Source organism: Varroa jacobsoni, unplaced genomic scaffold (genome assembly GCF_002532875.2).
Source record: "Varroa jacobsoni isolate VJ856 unplaced genomic scaffold, vjacob_1.0 scaffold_404, whole genome shotgun sequence".
Lineage (NCBI taxonomy): Eukaryota > Metazoa > Arthropoda > Arachnida > Mesostigmata > Varroidae > Varroa > Varroa jacobsoni.
In genome coordinates this window covers 582020-600032 of record NW_019213306.1, presented here as the reverse complement: position 1 = coordinate 600032, position 18013 = coordinate 582020, and the positions used below count along the sequence as shown (strand labels likewise).

The window sequence follows — 18013 nt, the reverse complement described above, 5'->3', positions numbered from 1 at the left end:
TCCTGTGCGTATATACACACACACATATATATATATATATATATATATATATATATATATATATATATATCAATGTGCGTGTTTGTGTGTGTCTGCACACGCGCGTGCCTGCTATGTGTGGTATGCGTTTGTGTGTATACTTTGGTTGAATAGATGCTTTGATTTTGACAAGCAGGTCAACATTAGCTAATGTCGTCAGCATCATCACGACAACTGCGACAGCGAGCCTGGATGTGTAAGTTTTTCGGCTTTTTTTTTTTCGCATATGGTTGTCTGCTTGCTTCGGCTGAACTAAAACGGGGAAGCAGGGGGTAGCGACCAAAGCAGCCGCGAAATTTAAACGTTGAGCGGGCGAAAGAAGGAGACGCCAAATCTAAAAGAAGAGAACAAAATGTCAGCGTCATAATTTCGCCCACTGTTTGGTAAAAACTTTCGTTACTGTTTTTCTTTTTCGCAACGCCATTGTGATCTTGGTCCATTCGTTTTGGTGGACCCCAACGGCCGTGGGTACGGCCGCAGTCACGAAGATCAAGTGAACGTGACGAGGCGTGCGAATACAGCGTTTGATTTTTTACATTTGTTACTTCACTGAATATCGTGGTTCATTGGAAGACACCGGCAACTGGTCACTTGAAATGTATTCCGAGTGAGAGAACAAGCTCACGTTTGGTAGTCCACCAGAAACGAGATTTTCATATCGCAAGGTTCGCATATGAATCATCAGATAGATTTTAAAGATTGTCTTCTGATGGTCTTCTAATCTTGTCAACAGTATGCACTTTATTTGGTCTGGATAGTAAAAGGCTTACTCTCAAACAATTGTCTGAGGTAATATTTTAAAAGTTGTTTCATTGAATAATCGTCTGACGTTTAAAAAACACTACATCCAGCTGATCCTAGTGTGAACAGTCCACTTAAAAGATATATATTTTAACACTTCACAGGTACCTCTTAATAGGTCGCCTTTATTCCACTATCGGTTGTTCGGCTATTCTGTGTATTGTAATATATGGAGTGTTTTTCTAGTGGCTACTGGGCCATGTACCCCCAGAACGAAAACTCAATTACCTTTCAGATTTTCTAACTTCTCTTTTTCAGCTACAGAAACCTGTCTTTAGTCTGTTATACCGCTAATGGGCATTGTTTGTGAAAACCAGATACATTCGAGTCATTCGTTTAGGTTATGAACAGCTGATGTTGGTTAGCTATGGGAAAAAGGTTGGGCCGAAATGCGCAGTCTAGCTTTTTAACATGATAACTTAGTTAAACACGACGGTAAAAAAATTATCGGAGAAGCGACAAATGAGTGATTAATCTGGATGCTTATGCGTGTCGTATCTCCCAGCTTATTTCTCTTTGTAATTATGTACATAAATTTTGAGCTTCTGTGCTATTATCAACAAGTGGCTCATGTTTGACGAACATTCTTGTTTTTACTTGGCTTTGTAGTAGTTGTTGTTGCAGTGATTGCCACTGACAAAGGCGACGATGTAACTTTTCTTGCGGCAGCTAACGTTTTGGAAGCGCCATCGTCCTCATTGGGCTGTAGTCCCGACTAGCTCGTGCTTTCCAAAAGTCCATTTACTCGATCGCGACAATCAAGGAGCAGCCGCCGCCTGCGCTCTTAGATGCTTCCGTTGTTACTTCACATTTTCCAGCTTAGAAAAACCGCAAGCGATACCGGCGACAGTAAATGCAGCGACATCGTCAAACGGGCCTATGCCAGACGATAACGAATGCCAACTCGACAACAGAGTTCAACCGAACTGAGTGAGACCGGCAAATCAGAATCAGCAGCTGCAGCAGTAGGAAGCCAATGGCAGACTGGAACAGTGGAAGATTCGTGAGCTAAAAATGCCAACTTTTGTAAATGACGAATCGCAAAGACTGAGAGGAGAACCATGGCAGCGCTGGCCAGCAGAAAGAGAGAGTTCAGGTCGGTGAACGACAGCCGTCGCCGCCGCTGCGACTGCCGCCGCTGTCGCCATTTGAGATGAAAACGAGCGCAAATCGTCCTCACGCTATGGTCTCTAGCAGGAGGGAGAGGCGTCGTTGTTCGAAAGGCAGGAGGGGAAGAAGACTGTAATGCATGAAAGGTTCAAGTAGTTCAAGGCATTCATGCTAATGATAATCGCACACGGTGAGTCAATAATGCGGAAAAGATGTTACGTGCAAAGATATCGCGGAAAAGGCACGAGCATGCAAGATTCAAGCAAAATCGAGTGTTCTTTTGGTTACCGAGAGCTCATACTCGTTCCAGTTAAGCAGGGGGCAGTACATGCGTAAAGATACGCAATCGTCTATTCATAGGTGAGTATTAGAGCGATTGGCAAGATAAAGAGGGCAAGTTGTTCGGTCTGTGAAAGAAAAAATGTTGTCTCTCGGACGGTCTGTGCGCACTGCAGAGAAAAAATAGTGACAGCTTTTGTTATTTTCGAATTCAAATTTTGTGCAAGTTGCTCCCTTCTGTGGTGAGTTCTGCAAAATATTGGAAGCCTAGCATCTAGAAAGCGTGTATACAGAAAAAGCCCATTAAGCAAACTTTACGTTCGATCGTATGCGTTGTCGTAGAAGGCGGTTCTTATAAAATCTGTCGCTCTCTGCCTGTCTTTCTCTGTTCTTATTTGTATCTCTCCTGTAAAAATAGGCAAAGCCTTGGCTTCAAACCGGAGTGGTATAACTCGAACTCAAATATGATACATTCGAGTTTGATAACGACTTCATACTATAATACAATATATTCAGTGCATGCGGCTCGTGTCGTAGTCCTTTCCTTCTAGTCGCCATAATAGGGAAACGATGGTGCAATGCCTCGATAGAAACAGAGGTCGTTCGCAGAGCGCCTTCGCTGTTTGAGTTTTTACGCCTATTGTGTGTTTTTGGCGTAAAATGTCTCACTGTGTTGCAAAAGCGCCGACTTGGCCACTCGTCTGATGTCGTTGGCCGAAGGTGACAACGTCGCTAAGTATTTCTTCACGGCATTACAACAGGACACTCATATATCTTCTTTTGATCTTTGCTGGAGTGAAAAATCTGAAGAACGAGTGACTGGGGAAAAAAGAAAAAAAAGCGAAAGTTACAGTCATCTGTGATCACCGCGTGTGTGCTCTGCTTGCCGACTTTCAAATCATAATCGTAAAAAAATTATCGTTTACGTGCGTATGTTGGTTATTTATTCCAGCCGTGTAATAGCTAGTCATCATTGAAACTGTATATAAGGGTAGTTCTCCTAGTGACACTCGAAGGCCAAAAGCACGTATTAGGGCCTAGCTAGGACAGAGTTTGCTATGTGCTATTGTATAGCATAGTGGCGCGGTGCCATGTCTGACTAGAACTGTCTCAGCCGATTCGAGATCTCATTGACGCAAATACAGCAACTCTGCTTAAACGTTCAATAAACGCACTGTAGCCTATTGTTGTTTCTGATCCGTCCTGGTGTTTGCTTGAAGGAGACGCCTGAAAACGCGGGTATGATCTAGACGCAAAAAAGGCCATGAAAAACTGATTAGACGCACATTAGAGACATAACAGATAACAAAAAAGCATTATTTTTGGCAATGGACAAGGAAACCGAGGCCTGTGTGGTCGATGCTATGTATGGGCGGGTCAAAGTATGCATTTGTTTAATTCGAATTTTGGAACGAATGGCTATCAAGGATTACTGAATCTCTTTTTTAAATAAACGTGTGCGAGAAATTTCTTTTTTGTAATGACTCATTTTAGTAGAAACTAGTCCAAGCTTTCTCTGCTGATAGAAAATCCATCGCGGTCTACTCTGTAGCATAGATGCTACTGCGATGTAAATGGCTAGCCGTACTTAGTAGGTCGAGCATCCTCTTTAAAAAGGCCTTATCATTTATTATACAATATCATTTGATGGTCACCACTACGGTATCCGATTTGGACTAAAAACGGAGGCTAAAAAACAGTCTGAGTTTACTCTAACTCTATGGTCTTCTTATTACTTATAGCACGCTTCATCGTTGTAAAATGTCCTGTACAAGTTCTTTTTACATTGGTTTATTTACTGTACAAAAATTCTCTCAATTTTTAGATATTCGACTGTTTTAACTTAAAACTTATAACGTATGCCAACCCCTTGTGCTGTTGTACGGAGCACTCGTCTAATTTTGACCGTATTTCGTCTGCACAGCCTAGGTAAATTAGGTACGACATTGGCTGGTGATGTTAGCTGGCATTCATGTGCTGTTAGGATTATGTTTAGACTGTTTTTTTTTTAACAATACGGCATACGACACCGCCGCTGCTGCTATCTAAATCGTATAGGGTGTGTTACGATAGCTGAAGATTAGTTTTTTTTCCGAAATGAGCTTGAAAATAGCGTCGGAACTGCCCGAACTTATAGACGAGTCAATTGTGGAATTGCACCTGTCACATTCATCATGAGAAAGATCGCACAGGATACAAAAGCAACTTGTGAAAATTGCAGTGCTTCAGTCGTCTTACCGATGTCCCGAAGCATGACGAAGCTTCGTTTAACTGGAACTATACAGGATCGTCATCAATGCTCTCAGCAACGTAATTAGCCTCTACAATTTAAGCCGTTCATCTGGTCTATGGTCCAACAGTTGTCTTGCTACCGTATACCTTCTGATACCTACGTAAACCCCTGGGGCAATAAACCACTTCAGCTTAGACTCAAGTGGATGCCGTTGTAGGAGTACTGCGTTTTACCATGATCGCGTGCTTTGCGTTATCGCTATGGTTATCATTAAGAGCGGCATATCATACAATAACTGGACCTTCTAGTTAACAGTATTCAGATTCTCCCTCTCCCATTTGTCTTGTTACCGACTTGCTTGAGGGGGAAGGGGGGTATGGGCGCAGAACCCGTAAAATAGCTGGGCGAAGCACCCGTAACAGGATTAGTCGAAACTGTAGGACATTGTTTCCGCCAGAACGCGGCGCCTGTAGAACTTGTAGTCGACTGTGACGCAGGTCGGGATCATTGGGGCCCTCATCCATCCAATAAGCAGCGTACCACAAAGGCCACCCCGGAAGCTGCCTTAAGTGCCACACTACACGAGGCCAAGTGCTTCAACCAGCTACTGCACTGATACGCACGAGGATCATCATCATTCGTTTCAAATGAAAATGGTTCAGTGAAAGTCGAGCTACTTCTGTCTCACGCTTGACTGAGTGCACACATAGTAACCTATAGTTGAAAACGCCAGCCATCGGACTAAATGGTAAAGGAGACTCATCGATAAAAGAACGCGCGCAGTGCATAGAATATGGGACGATCGCGGATTGCTGTGCAAGTTAACCCACTGCATTTATAACGCCTACATCAAAGCGTGGCTTATGCTGAATGATCCGTACAGCTCTGTATAGTTGTTGGGAGCCGGCAGACTGACGGCGCATGCATCCCTTGAATGACGAGTTGTTTGGGCGGTGACTGAAGTGCCCACACACTTCCACTTTTAGTCTAACCACGACTAATTCGAAATTAAATTAGAGCAAACTGTGACAATTTCATTTCAAGATCGGCGAGGCATCACTACCTCTGTAACCTGTGGGTCACAGCAGGGCGGTATCTTTGAACAGATCCCACAGTGAGTGCTATTCGTTAGATAAACTACCTTCGTGTTCCACGTCGCTCTGGGTCACGCAAGACTCTATCAGTATTCGCATTCGAATTCATGATAGTTACAGGGATAATGAATTTATGGGACAATTCCCTCAAAAACGCCGAAAATTATACCGGCACATTTATGTCACCAGCGTTTTCTATGAAATTTATAAATTTAGTGTTGCGATCTACGTTTCTGTTGTTGTATTGCAACTTTCGCTGGTTTTCTCGAACCCCACGCTACACCCTAAACACTCTTCATTATAATATCTCAAGTATTTAAGTTAGCCCGTTTTACTCGGTAACACTGCTGGCTAGAATGCCGTCGTCTTATGAACACCGTCATCTCCATGCACTGCACAACAGCCTCAGTTTTCCGACCACTCTTCCTTGGTCAGCTTGAGATGCTACAAAGGACGCTTTTCAACTGGCTACCGGGAGTCTTCGGAGTAGCCGGCGACATCTTCCTTCCACAGAGTCCCGCACCCTGGATCCAGCCTTTCGCATGTTGTAATTTCGGAATCTGTTAGAAAAATGCCCTACAGAATCAACGCTCATCTATCCGTAGTAACTGATGGCCGGTTTCGCGGGCATTCTGAGCACCCTATCGTCGTTGTTGCATACACTCAGCAAGAAAATGCTGTAAAATAGCGGCGCAAGGTAATTGCTTACCTTTCGCACTACTTGGTCCCCAGGTCATTGTTCTTGGGCTACCCAACACTATATCTGTCTACTTCACTCTTCCGGCTTGCTAAGATACCCCCGAGGTTCACCGCTCTGCATTGAACCGTTTCCACAATGTCGCGTACGGTTTCGCCCATCCCACAAAGCTGCTGCCAGGTCGTAACGCGGCAACTGTAGTAATCGGGTCAGACTGGATCTGTCGAGCCCTACGCTACGCCTCAAACACCAAAAAAAATATGTTCTCAAATTAGTCCGTTTAATATAATGCGAACTCAGAACTATCAGCCCACTAACGATTAAATAGTGCAAATTTCTCCTTGGTGAGTAAATCTACTCCTTTTTGCACGCTAGAAAATTAATCTTTAATACATTGATAAAGTTACATCTGTTTAAACAGGCACAATACCGGAAAGGCTTAAAGGCACTAAAACAGGAATATCTTTAACTCTGTCGACATACTGTTAAACAACTCACAACAATAAAGGGACATTTCCGTCTTGTACTATAATGTACTATGCATAGGGTAATCCGAAGGTATGTATTGACGCGTATCCAATGATGCCGAACTCCGAGCAGTAATCGTAATTTTGAGCTCAATAGCTCTATATAGAACATTTAGACCTGGCTGCTGGAGATATAATGGTATACAGTAAATCCAGCCTCGGGTTTTATGGCCCAACATTGAAACGCAAATCCTCCATTGGTCCTTACGCTCTCTTGCATTGGAGCACTATAGACATTTCAGGTGGAGGTATAATTCAACATCGATAATTCCTGTTGCTATATGTTCCAATATTCTTAGATACAGCTAGTCAGCCAGCGATATCGCAAAAAAATACCACTCTTTTATCGCTTTACAGTATTTCGGACACATATCCAATCTAATTTCTGAGCCTGTGCTAACGGCTCCAAACTCGTCAAGACCAGTGGATCAACTCATTACGGGAACGACTTCGATGAGGAAAGGTGTGGCCAGAAGGTAAGCTTACCAGTTTTTCTTACATTTGTGTGGGAGCGCACCGCTCCTTCGACCGTTCGAATTGCTATTGTGCCCTTGGGGAGGATGTGGTCAATTGGGTTGAAGGAGACGCGGTAGGCAACGATGTACCGTGTCTTTGCTTTGAGAGTGACATTGCTAGCAGTAGTAGCGGAGGTCGTATTTTGACTGAACGTTTAACTTCGTCAAAGGCTATAGTTCGTAAACCAGAAAACAGAACGACCGGTCAACTGAGAATAACGAAAAAGACATCTTTATTACCTCACGATTTCTGCAAACGTAAATTTAGACAGAGCTCACACCTCACAAGATTGGCTTTGGGGTTGTTGTTCGTTCACAGCAGCCGTTAGAACTTCCTCAAATTTTATCACATCCTGTCTGCCAATAGAAGACGGAACGTTTTTCGCACCGATACTCAAGAAATTCTCCGATGCTTGCAAAATTCATAAAACATTTTTTTTTGCTGGCTGACATTCAACTTTGTTGAATGTGACCAAGATGCGAACCGCAACCAACCGTGAGGGCAGAGTTAAATTGCCAAGTCGCCTTTGACTTAGTTGGAGCAACGCGCGAGAACGATTGCAGTACGGCGTCGGGTGTCTCTTTGCTCAGTTCTTAAGACGTACCTGGTTCGCGCACTGTTACGTTACTGAGTTACCTCAATTCCCACGTTTTTGCAGTCCTACCCTTGTAATACTTTTCCGCTTTTTTTTAGGTCGATTTTTTAGCTATTTGCGCTATTATTATGACCTAGCTGACTGGATTCTTCCATTGTTTCGACCAAACCTCTGGGCAGTAAAGCTATGAAGCAGGAGTGACTGTGTTTCATGACTGCGTTTAATATGTGGAGCATATCAAAACAATAAACAACCGTCATTTTTGTTGTTTCATTGTTTGACACAGTGGGATACGATGCTGGTGGTGATGGCCATTTTTTTCTAATTCATTTCGACTTATATGCACCTTTAGACAGGACTTCTTGTTCATGTAAAGGTTAACAAACATATGCAACTAGTAGATTACCGGCCTTCGTAGGATGACCAGAACAAAAGGTTAAGCAAAGCAGCGAACACAAGCCCACTCCAGGGAGCACTTACTGCAAAAAACCTATTTGACATAGCTGAGTAACTTAGTTGGAATCATCAGAGTAAAGATTGGTATTGCCGTTTTTAGTTTATGCCTGTTAGAGACAGTCACCGTCATCAAGTGATGAAGACGAAAAGCACAAATGTACTTATGGTGCTATTGAGTGCCGTTCGTCTTAACGGATTATCTGTTTCAACAGCGGCGCGGCGATTTCAGCACTTCTCGGGAAGCAACGCAGAACGTACTGTACTTCCGTGTACTGTATACTGTCCGTATACTGTATTTCCGTGTCAACTAAATGAGACGTGCTCGTATTATGAATTGGAAATTCATTGCGGTCGGGCCACATCCGCACGTTGTTCTAATGCGGACAGTCGGAAAGACTTGTCTTGAATGAATCCACACGACGGGAATGGCCGATGCCTAGACTCGGCTTCTGCTCGTAAGCACAAGTCGAATCATTCAGAACGACTACCTACCAGCGCTTATTTGGCTTTCCCTGTGTTTCATCCAGGTTCTCTTTCTCATGTAACTGCCGATCAGCTGCCAGCTGCCTCACAGCCCAACAGGCAACACATGAGCGCGTCTCATGAACTTATACCCCCCCCCCCCTCCGTTCAATACAGAATCCTATGGAAAATATAGGAGGAGTAAGAAGAAAGCGCAGCACGACGATGAAGATCTAAGTAATAGTTGCTCTCGTTTGATCTCGTACTTGATCATACATATGTTGCCAAACTGGTAGCCAGCCTCTTGTGTAGACTAATTTGAATTATATACGAATGTGCTGATGCCACGGGTAGGTAGGTAACTACGCTTTTTGCCTTTCAGCGTTTTTGCTGATCTGATTGCAACAATCCTTGGGGTGTATATGGCGGACGACGATTTTAGTTATTTTAAGGAAAATTAAGAACTAGAGTAACGGTTTCATTTGGTCTTTTTGGGCGTTACATATGATTTCTACGATCAATGCTATTAGTGAGTTTCTCTATGTATTAATTAGACTTTTGGAAAGTAAAGCTGAAAGAAACCGTGCTTAAACATTGTTTATTATCTGGAGCATATCGAAAGTAAACGGCCACGTTTACCCGGCAATGACGATTACTTCTTCGGATTCATTTTAACTTATACGCACCTTTACTTTTGGCTCAACCGGACACCAAAGGCAAACTGTGGCAAAAAAAAAGGCACTTGACAGAGATGACCAGTTCTGTATATGCGTTGTGCCTGTTTTGGCGTCAGCGGGCTAAAGACCTGGCAGCAGAGTGGGTCTGCGTCTTTAAAAAAAAACAAAAAAAAAAATGACAGCACTGAAAACTTGTTGGAGGCAGTCAGCGTCATCAGCTAAAGCAGACGGCTGCGACAAATACGCCCGTTGCCGTTTGTTATTGAGGGATGTTTTGTTTCAACGGACACACGGATTAGTGGTTCTGACAACGTTGTTGCGATCTCAGCGGATCGGGGGAAGTCCGACGCAGGTGGCCCACTAGTGCCCTGTGTGTGCTATTTCCGCGTCAACAAAACGAGACACAGAGAAGCAAAGAGTGTTTCGCATCGTGTATTGAAAATTCATTCCGCTCATCTCAGCTTCCAGTGAAGGTATTCAGCTGCAAAGCTGAGGAATCAATGTGATTGAAAACTATTTTGCTAGATTAATAGTATTTACTGTAATTGTAACATTTCTGCATCGCAATTTGCCTAGTCACTCGGCCTAACAACGCTTTATACAATGCCAGCGCGTAGTTCTTTTTTAGTTAATTGCTATTCTATTAATTAGAGATGTACAATTCTATGTAGAATACTAAGTAGATCAGGAATATCTATGAATATTTAACGGGTAAGAGGTTTATATATAAAGATGCATTGTGTACCGGTTCCATGCATCGCGGATAATAATAATACTTCGTGGTGTAGACAAGTAGGGAAACGTGAGGTGGCCTAGGTCCGAAATCAGGCGTAAACACTTGGGTCGTGCTAGCAGCCAGCGATACAACGTAATGCTTAAGGGCAGTATGTGCGGGTCGGGAAACTAAAAACCAGCCATATATGTTAGAAATTCTATATGAGATTATGAGGAGATTGTGCAAGAGAACCTATGCGTGTTATTTCTCCATTTCCCATATTTGATGTAGTAATGTATAGTCATATGCTCATGACGGGTTTTGAATTAAAAATTCTTTTGGAGGCTACATGTTAAGTAATCCAAGTTACGCATCAAATATGTAGAAAGAGGTGATTTTTTTACACTTGTCGGATCAGCGCAAGGTGCGAAAAATGTTGCATCTTACTGGCCTAAGTGTTAAATGATGTTGAATCAATATATATATATATATCAACAGTAACTCCGATATATTGATTTATGTTGGAATTTGAGTTTCACGTCGTGAACGTGTTCGTTATTTTTGCATCCTGCAGTTCGCTACATATATTCCCGGGAAATGTCTCAAAAGAATTGGTGCATGCGGATATTCTGGGAAATGCTTGAGTCATTGACATTAAATTCGAGGCTAGCCCGCCATTTTTCAAGACGTCGCTGGAAGCTTTAGACCTGTGTGTTGCGTAAATAGTTTCCTTGACGGTGGTCTTTTCGGACTTCCATGGCGTTTCCAGTTCTCTAGTATTCTTTGATGATCAATTTCCGTGTGTTATGGGCCACAATCATATAGAAATAATTGGTATAGGGAACGTACAAAGTCAGCGCGAAAGTCTATAAGACCGTCTTTACTAGCTTTATATTGCAATTTAATATTACTCATATCTAGTATTAAAACAATTGTTTCATTTGTCTTACACAGTTTGCTAGGTTCTTTATTACAAGTGTTTGCATACATCGTGCCATTTTAAAAAAGTTTTTGTCCTACCCTGTATATATATCTAGATACTTTTTTTTGCTTGACAACATACTTCGGGAGGATCACGACTATCTCAATTTGAGCTAAAAGGTGAAATAAACGCAGTACTTCATTACGAATACTCACATACATACCTGACGATAGTTTGTCATTGTTGAAATGTTCTATGTGATGGTATTGCTAAGACCAAAAAAAAAATTATAATGCGCATAATAGTAACTATTCACAAAGAAATTTCCTCAGAAGGATATCAATCAGAATCTAAAAGAGCAGATACGAATCCTCAAATAATGGATTTTTGGATATCCTTTAAATACTAGATCTACATGATAATTATTATTATCCTATTTATTTTGCCTCGTTGAAAAAATTACTTGCATCTACTTTTGTTGATGGGAAAATCTGACTTTCGTATGGAATACCGTTGTTCCCATTGGGAACGATGACGACACTAACTAATTAAACAGGTTCACCAATACGCCATTATAGCAATGTATTTATCCATGTTATAACTTTACATTATTGTTACGCTGCACGCGCATACAATGCACGCTACGCTGCACCTGCGATATTTGATTACAGACAGTATGCGAAGATCCGTAATAAAGTAATTAAGAAAAGGCCGGAGTGAACATGTCGTCCGCTCTCGAAGCACTATTTTGTCACAATTCTAAATGGTTTAACAGGATTACTTTGACGATTTTAAGTATAACTACTACCTGTGACGCGACCGATCACACCAACTCATAGACGTACCTTACGAAAACTTGCCAAATGAATTTATTTGTTCTTACGAGCTGCGGGATCACCAAATTATACTATTAGTAAGCCCTGGATTTAGGAGTTTGCTTGCTTTCGATGTTCCGCTTCACAGTCTTACTCGTAGTAAGAGTGGGGTGTCGCCGTGTTCTCGCTTATGCATGGACCACCGTGGACAGTAAAGGAAAGCCCATGTTTCATTTAAACCGAAACGCAAGCCATTTGTTATTATCGTGCGGCCAGATTTACGTTACACACCCTCCGCCGATGTAATATGTATATGACGAATGATGATAATAGACTTATGTTACTATATTATATAGGTCCGACAAAGTGAAGCTAGAACAGGAAGCTTTGTCTCAAGCTGTAGTGAAGACCCAATTTACACTGTCGCTATGATATTGCTGTGAGGATCGATAAGTATGTCCTTGCAGAAAGTCTTTGTCCCACCATTAAATATGGTAGCTAACGGTCAGATCACGTTTAATCTTTAGGAACGGCTGCACTTAGGCTAACAAAAGGCTATATTAGCCCTTTTTTTTTTGGGCTGGCCCGAATTGTTTCTAACTTTGACGACCCTAGGGGGAACGAAGGACACGGACTGAGTTGCTTTTGTCGGGCTTCTGCATGGGCCAAACCCGTAGCGACTGAACTACTGCAGAGGAAAGCTCGTCGATCATTATGCTTACAGGTACGCCAGGCGCCTCAAACAAGCAGCGCGCAAATGGCGTTAGGGGACTTCTTGTAATACGGCAAGGCTCAAAGGCAATGCAAAACTGAGGAAGGCCCTGCCCGCAATGCACACAAAGGAATCGTCAGAGAAAGACAAAAGTAGTGGTTAGCCATACTGCGGCAAGCGACCGTGCGGGATTTAAGCAAGGATAATCCCACAGGGACTCACCGTTCTACTCAATGCAGGCACAGGCAGGACATGGCCAGTTATCTGTACAGAATAGAGAAAGCACTTCGACACATGCATTTTAAGCTTCGAAAAAAAACAATACCTTCTACCCGCTAACTCAATCCGAAATCTTAAAAAAATGTTGAGAATAGATTGTTAACAGCTTTAAGGCTTTCGTGCTGTGAATGTGCACCTCTGTGAAATTCTGAAAAACCGGCGACAGGCCTCGTTGAAAGAATTACGAAGGAAAAAAACCACAGTTTAGCGCGACGCAATGCCTAAAAGACCATACCAAGAGACCGAAAGGGAATTCAGCGTGATTATCCGGTGGTACTTGCCATTCACTCGAACTAGTTTGTAGTACTAGTCAACAAAGAGCCGGACCAATACAAAAGCAATAAACAAGTGAATTATATATGTGTATCTTGTTCGTCATACGGCTGAATAGTACGACTTGGCACTTGTGGAAGTGGCAGCAAAGCGTTCTCCATCAATTAACGAAAATACTAACGAGTTTTAGTTGTATTATCGCTTTCGTTGATTCACTCAATCAAATAGTTCAGTCAAGCATACACGCTTCCCTAAGAACAACGATTTCCAAGTAACGAATCCTCTGGTTTATACCTTTCCCAGCTATTGGCTTCCTACGCATTTCCATCGGCGTCAGAGATCTAAAAGGTGACTGACATTTCTTTACACTACAACGAACAACAGATTTAGCGATACACCCATTGTAGCAATATATATATATATATATATATATATATATATATATATATATATTCAAATAGACGTTCCAATGTTAGATTATCACTATTACGCTGCGCTTCAACGGATAATCGACCCCCATGGTAGCTCCTATTAGGCGATGATGGCCAGATAATGGACACCCAAAGGGCTGATAGGCCAACAGATAACGCCAAAGGAGATGCTTCTATATGACGCTGTAGATTTTTTGCGTTATCACAGTTGCAGTTGCTACTGACGCCTCGACTTTTTTCGATCATCGCCGCTACTCCCAGACCCTGTACCTCTTTTTTGGTTAGAGCAGGCGCTGCATCTGCTACTATTGCTCGAAAAGAATAGTTCCTTTTTCGTCTATTGCCGTTCCACGATAGGCTAGTCATTTGGGGAGCTTTGATTGCAGCAGAGTTAATCCCTCGGTCCCGTTCCTGGCGGCCGAAAAGGTTCTCTCGATTTGTTTGGCTGGTAGTAGCAATACATTTGTGTAGCGCTTGAAGCCTGAGGGCAACTTGATGCCGCGCACGCATAGAATAAGCAATGATTCATTGGCTACGCTAAGCTTTCTCTTCGAGTGAAAAGTTGCACGATCCTCAGGATAGAGAAACAACAACGGATTTCAGTAGCAGTAGCCACTGGTGGTTAAACCGATTGGAAAGAAGGACGGTACAACCATTTTTAGCCCATAGTTCTAACTGTGAAACGGGTGTCAGAGAGAATGGGAAGTCATTTCGGCTATTCGAAGAAGAACAACGGGCTGAGAACTACAACTACAGTTATGTGCTGTGCTTTCCGTCAACGAACCATTCGGTCAGGAATGAAATCAAGAGCGGATTTGTGTGCAATAGTCGTTGTTTTGCCAAAAGAAACCCGGTGGCCACTTATTCGTCCAGTTGCTGTCGTAAAATTTGCTTGACAACCGCTACTGACCCCCCGGCGCCTCGCGTTATTGCTACGCTATTCAAGGCTCATCGCTTGTTTTGCTTCTTTCCGTCTCCGATTAGAAATAAAAAGTGACATATTGAAGATTGGTTAGCCATGTTTACGTCGACTTTTATGCATACATATATACATCATCTAGGTGAACGTTCGGTGCTGTGATAGAGACGATTTATATGAGCGAAAACGAGGAGTGGGAACGAGAAGGGAGGACGGACAAAAAGTCAACAACGTTGGACTTTCACTGATGGCCGCTTCTGTAGAACCCGTTCCTGACGTTGGTTCATTTTTGCTTCAATAGTTTGATCCGCCGCTGCAAGAGTATATCTCGTAGCGGTCGTGGGCCCGCCGCAGCCCACGAACAAAGATGGAGTAAGCTTGTTTAAACGTGAATAGCCATATTGGCATTAACCGATAAGCTACTTTATTTATTATTATGTCCATTTTAGCTTGTCATTTACTTCAATGTTGTCGACGTTGTGTCAGCGAATTCGATTTAATGGCGCTTTCACTATATTTTTTTTACTATGCGCACCGGCGGTGTCCTGACCGCTAACATTCTCCGATTTTTCTAGTGGAAACCATTCACACGGGCCAAGTCATGCAGGCAAGATAAATTCACTTGATGGCCAAACTAGCGGAACTACACATTTCCTGGTTGCAATACTTATCGCGGACTGCGGGATATAAAGTCTCGTACTTAGTCTTTATACAGCTATAAATTTCAAGTTCATTTAGCCGGGTGTCTGCTAGGTAATGCCCTAACGTATACAAACGAAATAGTGTTAGCATAGATTTATATATATTAGTCAATTTGTTTTTTTCAGAGGGCTAAAGCGGTTTAGCGTCACTATCTCCGCTACAGCTCCAGCTCCAGCGTTTATGGCGCTCTGTGTTCTGGACAGCAAGGGTAGCATATCTAAATAGAATGGACAACTTACGGTCACAATATTGTGTAGCTTTATGATACTGTAACATCGAACAAAAAACAAGTACATTATATTCACGTAAAGATGCAGTATATACAAGCATGACGCCGTCGAGCAAATGTCGTTGGATCTGGCAAAACAGGTAGATACTATTGGCTGGACGTTAGAGCTCCACTTGTAACTGTGAGGACATCGATAAGGTATCGCTCTGATTTTCCCTTAACTAACTTATTTTGCATAGCACACCCTAGTTACATTCGTATTCGGGCGCCATAACGGCCAACTGTGCTGAAATGGAAAGACGATGTGAATGGTCCGAAAAATCGAATAGCGCCCCCTTCACGCGCGAGACGCGCAGCTTTTGTAAAATTCATGACTAAAGCAATGAATGTCTGAGCTAAATAAAGTCAAACACACAAATATTACGACCTCAACTGCGGTCAGCCGTTATACTAGTCACAAGAAAAATAGGAGAAGAAAGAGCAAAAAGCAGATACTGGGGCAGGAGATGGGGATTAACGACAGTGGGCGCTTCATAAAAATAGCTTAACAACATCAAACAATAACCGACATACAACTTACAAACATTTGCATGCACATTTAAAAGAACAATCGGCTAAACAAGCCAACGACTTCGTTAGCTGACGATTCCTTTAGATAGCGATTGTTAAATTGCTTTATTTTCCCAGATTCTATGATGTATACATTACAATCTTTTTCATCGCTACGTGACAGTCAGCCGAGTTAGTAGCACATTATGTAGAAAAGGCTACGGTCACCAGTTGGGGTAACAAGGGGTTGCATACAGGGGTCAATAGCAGTTACAAGTCAGTCGAATTTATGGCTGCATTTATTGGCTATCACGCAAATCACCCTTTTTCGTCAGAGGTATTACAGGACAGACTGAAAAATGGAGCACGCATAGCAGCGAATAGATCCTCGCTGGCACACTCCCATGCAGGTACCATGTTGACGCTTGACAACAAGCTGGCACCCGCTTCTCCTTTGACTACAAGTGTGCTATGCCTTTCTCGAAAATGTCACATATACAATGACTCGCTAACTCAAGCGTAGATCGACTAACTTCATTCTCAGGAAATGGTAGCTTCGCGCTTGCCGTCGACGGGATCGCGCTGAGTCACTAGCCAAACGTCAGTGAAAATGACCGCACCGAACAGTCACCAGCTGTCAGAGGGAGTTCCAATTTCCGAGGCACTTTGGAACATTGTCGCCTATTGGCTATCATCTCGCAGCGAAACAACGGTTGACAAAGGACCAGAGCGAACGCAGAAGTGACGGCGCAAATGAGCCCCTCTTCAGCGAAAGTGTCGCCGCGCAGTGATGTGGCTGCCGCTGTAAACGCCTGCCGACCAGGTATTGTTTGTTTTTATCTACACGAAAAACTCCTTCTGCCTTCTAAAGTTCGATCGCCGCTTACGCCTGATTCCTTGCGGCATTATCTAGCCATGATGCGGTCATTCGTTACGCCACTGATGCCGTTAGCGGGAAGAACGATACCCCTTAAATTCCCTTCGTCGGAAGATCAGCGTCGGCGGGTCAGCCGGTTAAATAGTACTGGTTTGCTTCACGAGCTGCAAGGAAGCGCACGCTGACACTGTGCCCCAATATTAGTAACCGGGGAGAGTGCTCATATTTGAGTACACGTGAGCACAGGAAAGATCTACTTACATCAAAGCCAAGCTAGGGTTTTAGCACTCGGATGTTGTGTTCGTATTATATGATTTTATGGCACGAACACTAGCAAGAATTGAATTCAAGCCTCTATGTTATGATTTTTTGACGAAACGAATGCTTTCAGGTTATCTCGCCGACGTGAACGCATGTCCTTTCTTCCTTCGAGCTGTACAACGCTGACTATCTGTTTATTAAAAGAATAATAATGCCGAGTGATTTTGTTCTTTAAAAACGTGATGGGGTTACATCGCTACGAAAACAAAAGCGTTTCATATGAACAACCAAATCGCCGAACATAGCAATTGTCAAGATTCATTTACTCGAAAACAAGAACATCCCGAAACCCAACCCATTCCATACTAATTGGGTATCATAATGGTCACTGATGGCGCGTTCGATGACAGGACAGTATACCTGCTTGCTTGCTTGCTTCCATTCGGGCTGCGTGCAAACACATTATTTTGTATATTTTGGCAACAGTAGCTGCGATTCGATTGACGTAACCCAGTCGCCACGTGTATTATTGGCCTTATTCACCCAAAGCTATCTCTCACCCATAATATAATCCAAGGACAACAGCAGCGGCTGTAGAAACAGTAATAACTACTGGGTATACATTCACACAGATAAGAATACACGTGACTGGCTGCTAGCGGCGGTAGATAAGTTAATTGACGCTTTCGTGGTTAGTCATATTCTCTCGCTATTTCCAGCTCTGAGACGAACACTGCCCAGCTATGGCGATGTAGTTCTGTCAACGAGACACAATAGGTCAACAGGTAGAGCATCGTTGTAGATAGATATTATAATACATAGTACAGACAGGCGATCGATCGG

At 42.8% G+C, this 18013-nt stretch overlaps 2 protein-coding genes and 1 long non-coding RNA gene across 34 annotated transcripts in view; 1 reads left to right on the top strand and 2 right to left on the bottom strand.

The window, feature by feature from the left end:
* LOC111260135 (solute carrier family 25 member 32) overlaps positions 1-18013 on the top strand; it is a 99786-nt gene that overhangs the window by 7272 nt on the left and 74501 nt on the right. For 9 of the 32 annotated variants that reach the window (XM_086968173.1, XM_086968170.1, XM_086968157.1 and 6 more), the window contains 2 exons: positions 7138-7256; positions 16556-16855. The exons of 2 other annotated variants lie outside the window; for them this stretch is intronic. Coding sequence is in view for 5 of the 30 variants with exons in the window: in XM_086968174.1 (XP_086824300.1) it covers positions 7138-7256; positions 15380-15462; positions 16577-16626 (252 nt within the window). In the remaining 25 variants the exon portion in view is untranslated. 21 more of the 32 variants (XM_086968178.1, XM_086968177.1, XM_086968175.1 and 18 more) reach the window with 13 other exon arrangements.
* The window catches only part of tyn (trynity), a 68930-nt gene that overhangs the window by 20817 nt on the left and 30100 nt on the right, over positions 1-18013 (bottom strand). The window lies entirely within an intron of this gene.
* LOC147753539 (uncharacterized) lies at positions 3982-10113 on the bottom strand. The gene is made up of 2 exons (XR_015310926.1): positions 7267-10113; positions 3982-6494 (listed from the first exon to the last, which is right to left on the bottom strand). It is a non-coding gene; the product is annotated as an uncharacterized LOC147753539 (long non-coding RNA).